The 6,000-nt window shown below is 46.5% G+C and overlaps 1 protein-coding gene across 1 annotated transcript in view; it reads left to right on the top strand.

Annotated features, from left to right (window-relative positions):
- Positions 1 to 2,886: 2,886 nt before the first annotated feature.
- The window catches only part of TRPC6 (transient receptor potential cation channel subfamily C member 6), a 110,598-nt gene continuing 107,484 nt past the window's right edge, over positions 2,887 to 6,000 (top strand). The window contains exon 1 of the mRNA XM_067289779.1: positions 2,887 to 3,029. Within this exon, the coding sequence (XP_067145880.1) occupies positions 2,887 to 3,029 (143 nt within the window). The remainder of the gene's footprint in view (positions 3,030 to 6,000) is intronic.

The following is a 6,000-nucleotide window of genomic DNA, read 5'->3' as shown; positions in this document are numbered from 1 at the left end:
TGTCTCTCTATAAAGACTCTTTTTTATAGTTCATTTTGATAGCAGTGCTATGAAATGGATGGGCCAAAACAAGCAACCTATAGCCCAGATGTCACCCCATGATCATCATACACAGTTAACAAAAACAATCAAAAGGCCTGAACTGCCATGTCCTAGAACAGGGAGAGTTCACAATGCTGTCAACAAGTTTCTGAGATATCAAATACTCAGCAAAGGCTGTTTGTGATTAATTGTCAGTAAGCTGTCCCAAAAAATAATACAAGCTTCCCTGTTAAGTTGGCTGATATTCTCACAGTATATCAGTTCTTCCACATGCATGAATAAAAACATCGTATTGTTTTCTTTCACTTCTGAGCAGTGCTGCTGGCATGATAAGTCCTGAAAGAAACCATGGAAGTCACCACTGCGACCTATGAGTGTGACTTGAGAATTTGTAGAAGATTTTGGTTATGTGAGAGAAAGTAAAAGAGCCTGGGGTGATGCTGAAGCTTATGAGACGGCCACTGGGGAAATGAGAATGAAGACCGAGGGAGGCTAGTGACCTGGGAAGCAGCAGGGGAAACGAGAAATGTCAGACGGAAGCTGAGAAGGACATAAAAGTATCAAGGGGAGTTGGGAAACTCTCCTGGGGCAATCAGTAAGTAGAAGTTTGAAGGAAACAGCAGAAGAAAACAGAGAAAGTGGCTGAGCAGGCTCTGAAATCAAAGGATTTGATAAACCAGAGGGTCGTAAAAAAAGTAGGATTGCATTTGTTTTTAAAAAGGGAGTAAATATACATGAGGGTGAACAAGGAAGAAGTGAAATAAAGAACAGCTAGAAGGGAGGGTATGAGGGACAGCAGCCTCCTATCAAATAGAGCAGCTGAAATACAATGGAGAAATCAAAAATAATTGTAAATATTTTAGAGAAATATGAAAAAGACTAAAAGGAGAAGAACTGTATAGTAAGGTAGGACAGGAGAAAGGAAAATTTAATGGACAATGCAGTGGAATGCCTTGAAATCCCCTCCAATTCTTAAAATAAAAATGTAAAGTATTATCAACAGCATATTTGTCAAATGGAGAGGCTGCACATAGCTCTATAATATCTCTTTTTATAGTAATATGAAACAAGAATTAGCATGAGAACTATATAACTCACTGGTAACATTGCTACTAAACCTTCAATTTAAAATAAAATGTTCTTTAACAAAAAAAGGAAAAAAATGTTTTGCAAAGAAAGGAAAATCTGTAAAACCCCTTAGCGTCTAATTCTAAGAGCAGGACAAAAGAAATCTGAGAAACTTTGAGCAACTGTGCAATTACCTTTAACTACAGGTCTCGCAGAACCTGATCTAAAGGCCACTGAAATGCTGTCACAGCTACTGTGAGCTTTGCACCTTTTCACATACCTCCTCCTCTTACAGGTGAGGTGAATCTCAGGGGCTCACTGCCCAGTCATTAAAACCATGATCCGGCAAATACTGGCAGTGTCACCCTGCCTGTATAGTTTGCAAAGGAGTGTGCTGGGTTTTGCACAGTTAGTTTCTCAGCATATCACCAAATTAGGAAAAGGTGTGTATGCCTGAGCAGTAAAAGGCTATATGCTATTCAAATACTGGCAATAGCTTTGACATGTGAAGATGGCAGGGGGTGAGGGAGAGATTTTATTAGAATACACTTGTTTTAACTGCACATTTACAACATTTGGTTATAAATACCCCCTTCTGAAATGGTAAGCCTATTAAAATAATGTGAAAGGTGCCTGTGGATCAGAGTACACTATTTCTTCAGTACCTCACATTTTTTCAGAAAAGATAATTTGCAATTAGTTTAGTACATTTAAGTTATTATGGTCTACATAAGTAAAATAAGAATATCGTCAAAACAGCTGAAGTGTTATCACTGAAAAAGAACAGAGCAATATTAAGTGGTACGAGTGTTGCTTAAATGTCATTACTGCAAATATAATTTTTGCTAAGCACGGCAATATGTTATTCCTGCTCTTATCTGAAGTTACTAGAGGCGATAAAAACTAGTTTTGTTGTTGAACAGATGAACAATAGCATCTGTAAAAGAATATAGGTACTATAAGCAGTATATTTCTAAGTTAAAAAAAAAAAAGAAGTCCTGCTCGTACTTCGTAAAAGTTAGAGTTAACAAGTATGCGCATGCTTGCAGTCCTGGAAAACTGAAGAGTTTGTAAATATGATTTCTTCAGATCGTCTTAGACCATATTTTATAAAAAGTAGTTGAAAATGAAGCACCTTTCCGCATCGAGATGTTCTTCTTTAGAACACAGTCCCTCTGCGGTTTTTTGTCCGTTTTTTGTTATTTGCACCTCTATCCAGACGGCTAAACCCGGCGAGTCAGCCTCCGGCGCGGCAGACCCGCGGCTGCAGCTCGCCTGTGGCAGCCACCGCGCCAGGGCAGGACCCGCCGCGGGGGCGCCGCGGCCGCGGGAGGCGGCGGCGGCAGCGCGGGGGGAGCCGCGGGACGCCGCCGCCCTCCGCAGCCCCTCGGGGGGCGGACGGGGAGGGCCCCGGCGCCTCCCGCCCCCGCCCCGTCCGTCCCGTCCCGTCCCGCCACCCCAGCCGAGGCTGTACAAACTTTTCCGCCCCCGCGCGGAGCCGCGTCTCGCCCGCGGAGCGCCGGGGAGCGGGCGTCGGGCCCGGCGGCACCGCGGCCCTCACCGCGGCGGCGCGGCGCGGCGAGGCAGCGGGGCGAGGCGAGGCGAGGCGCGGCGAGGCGAGGCGCGGCGAGGCGCGACGCGCTCCGCCGGCCCCGCGCCGCTTCCGCGGCGGCCCGGAAGGCGCCGCTGTGCGGCCGCGGGCTCCCGGCGCCGTCGCGGAGCGGCGCGGCTGCCCCGGCGGCGGCTGCAGCGGGCTCGGCCGCGGCGCGGGGCACCATGAGCCAGGCGCAGCCCTACGCGCCGCGGAGGAGCAGCTCGCCGGCGCCGGGCGCCCGGCGCAACGACAGCCAGGACTACCTGCTCCTCGACGCGGAGCCGGGCGAGGAGGGCGCGCTGCCGCCCTACGCCGTCTACGCCGCGTGAGTCGCCGCGCTGCGCGGGGCTGCGCGCCGGGCCGCCGCGGGCCGGGGAGGGCTGCGCGGGGTGGCGCGGCCGGGGCCGGGGCCGGGGCCGTCCGCGTCCCGCTGCGCTGCGGGGTGCGGAGCCGGCGGCGGGACCCCGCTGCCGCCGCGTGCGCTCACGGCCTCGGCGCTCTTGGCCGCCTTTCCTCGGGGTCGCTCTGCAGGGCAGCCGCGTACTTTGGCTGTAAAAAGGTCGAGAAACGCCCGCCGTCCCTCTCTGTCCAGTATCCCAATTCGCGTTCAGAGGAATGGGCAGTGATAGCGGCTCTCTCGCAGCGCGAGCGGAAAAGGGAGCCGATCCGTGTGCCCCTGGATGTGGAGCACGATGTGAACGACTTCGTTTCCGTTTAAAATTAGCACCGTGGGTTTAAAATCGTTATAGAAAATCTGACCTCTATGATCAGTTGTTCCCAGTGAGTGCACATTATATTCTAGTTCATAATACTATAATCCTTTCATTATTACATTTGTCAAAATCGTATAGTTTTGTGTAATTTGATTTTTTTAAGTTCTGCTGAAGAGTTATTGCTATTTTAAATCAGTAAGGTGTAAGACTATTCGCAGTTGAAACTAAATGAAACATATAAATTATAAAGGCTCCAGGAACTGCCGTTTTTAAAAACCAGGTCAGTTGACATTCACTGTTTATCATGTCCCTCTGGTTAGGTTTTATCAGCATGACTTCTATAATTATCACTTGTTTCTGAGGAAAAAGACATCCCACAGAGGGGGAAAATGGGTGTTAAACAACCCAAGAAGAGTCCTAAAATCTCAGGTGATTGCCATAAGATGTGCACTTTCTTTCGTACAAATTCTGTTTTGCTGCTTGACTGATAACTCCAGCTATCAACCTCGGTAGTCCATGCCATTTTATCTCTGAGGGACTTATCAGTCACATATGGACTAGATGAATATAGAAAAGGTGTAATGGCAGGGAAACGGGCAATACTCAGTATGTTTGGGTATTTAGAACCTCATTTAAGAATAACTGGAGTTGTTGCAATTCACTGCTGTATTGCTGTTCATATATGCCTTTACTGTAGAGTACTAATTCAGTAACATTGTATAGCTACATTATTGTGCACTGGACGTAAACGCCATTTCAAAATATATGAGTGCATCTGTCCTATGAATGCTTTCCTAAGGAAAATCTAATGCTGATTAGGTTTGGGAGGGCTGCCTAGATGAATGTCAGCTCTTCAGTTCCTAAGTTCCTTTGCTGTAGACTTAATTCAGAATGGTTGTGCAGCTAGAAGAGGATATATTTTGCATAAGTGTTTTAAAATGTATCTTAAAACAAAATCCACAAGAGCGGTGGGGTGCTAATATTTTCGTTTCAGCAGTATGAACCTGTGCTAGCAGCTCTTGATCCAGGACACAAGTGGGGAGTTTACCTCACATCATCTCAGAGTGGCAACAAGGAAAGACCACATCCAGATCAAGTTACTTTGTAGAACTAGACTAACATTAAATACAGGAATTTATCTGAAGTCATGTCATATCAAGGGCTTAGATGCCTGATTCTGTGATCCAGATAGGTCCCTCCTCAGGACCCTGGAATCCTTCTCAGTGGGAAGGTGTTTCCATCAATCTTTGTCTATTCTCAGACAGGAGCTCCCTGGTTTGAGTGGCAGATATAAAGTTGAGGGATGAACCCCTTCTCCATGTTTATGTAATAGCTACTAAAAAGAGTGCTTTAAGGAACCTAGCTGCTTTTTTGGTGCAGAATAGGCATAGGGGAGTTGCCACGGGGAGCTCCTCAGAAGGTGGAAAGGAGCCACTTTGCTGGTGCCCTCCACAGAGCCTGGGCGAGAGCTGCCCAGCGAGCAGGACGAACACAGTCAGTCTGGGCTCCCCCAGGATGTGGTGATCACAGAGCACAGGTTTTGAATTTCACTGCCTAAAGTCCACCTGTATCATGTTTTAGGTACCTTCTGTGGAGCTGGCTCTTTCAGCCAGAAGCCATTAGTTTTACTCATGGCTTCCGTATGTGAACAGGATCAGATGGCCCGTTTTTAGGAAATACTCTGTATAGTTTTGTAATCTACATGCAGAAGGAATACTTTTCTCTATTTTCTTTGGAAATCCCCAAATGACTAGTATTTCATGATGCTGTTACGGTAGAGAGCATTATGTGAATCTTGCCTTGGGTCTCTAGAGTCATAAGGTCTCTGGAGATCCTGAGCATACCGCTGCTGAGGGCCTGTATTACCTAGACGGTGAATTATGCAAAATCAGTATTCCATGTGCTGTGAGTCCACTTAGACTCAGTGCACATGCCTAACCCAACTCTCTCCATTTATGGTTTATCAGTGCTTATTCTTCAGCTACGTCTCCAGAAACGTGGCAGCTTATGGTGCTGGTCACACTGTAAAGTGCCATTTTTTCATGAAAGTCCTGGCGTGAATCTTTGGCAGTCTTTGAAAATAAAAACCTTGGGGTCTGTGGGCCAGTCCCTTGAGACGAAACTGTATGGCCCTTGAGAGCAGACAGTATGAAATGCAAACACAAGAACATGCTTTTGATATGTTAGATAATTAAAATAACCCTCTGGCAGGTGTATTAAAATGTTTTAACGGAAGCTACTTAAATTTCACTTAGAGCATTTCTTGCCATTTTGTCAAACTAATTGGAAAAAGACATGCATCATTTGCACGTGCAAAAATGCCTTAAGAGCATCTTGTTTGATGGTGATTAATGCAGAACAGTAATGCAGAGTACAGCTGAGGCCCAGAGGATCTGAAGCATACCTCCTTTTAAACAGTACTGTAGGAGTAGCACACTTAATGGTGTAATGTGGTATAATACAACTGTCACTCGGAATGTGAAAACTGTTTTCTTCCAGGGATAATTTAGTGCATATGCTGTCTTTATTGCAGGTGTTGTTTTTAGAACATTGTTTTCATACGTTGCTTTGTGACTGCCTTGA

Source organism: Apteryx mantelli, chromosome 1 (genome assembly GCF_036417845.1).
Source record: "Apteryx mantelli isolate bAptMan1 chromosome 1, bAptMan1.hap1, whole genome shotgun sequence".
Taxonomy (NCBI): Eukaryota; Metazoa; Chordata; class Aves; order Apterygiformes; family Apterygidae; genus Apteryx; species Apteryx mantelli.
The sequence above is the reverse complement of the archived record's forward strand: the minus strand, read 5'-3'. Positions and strand labels throughout refer to the sequence as shown.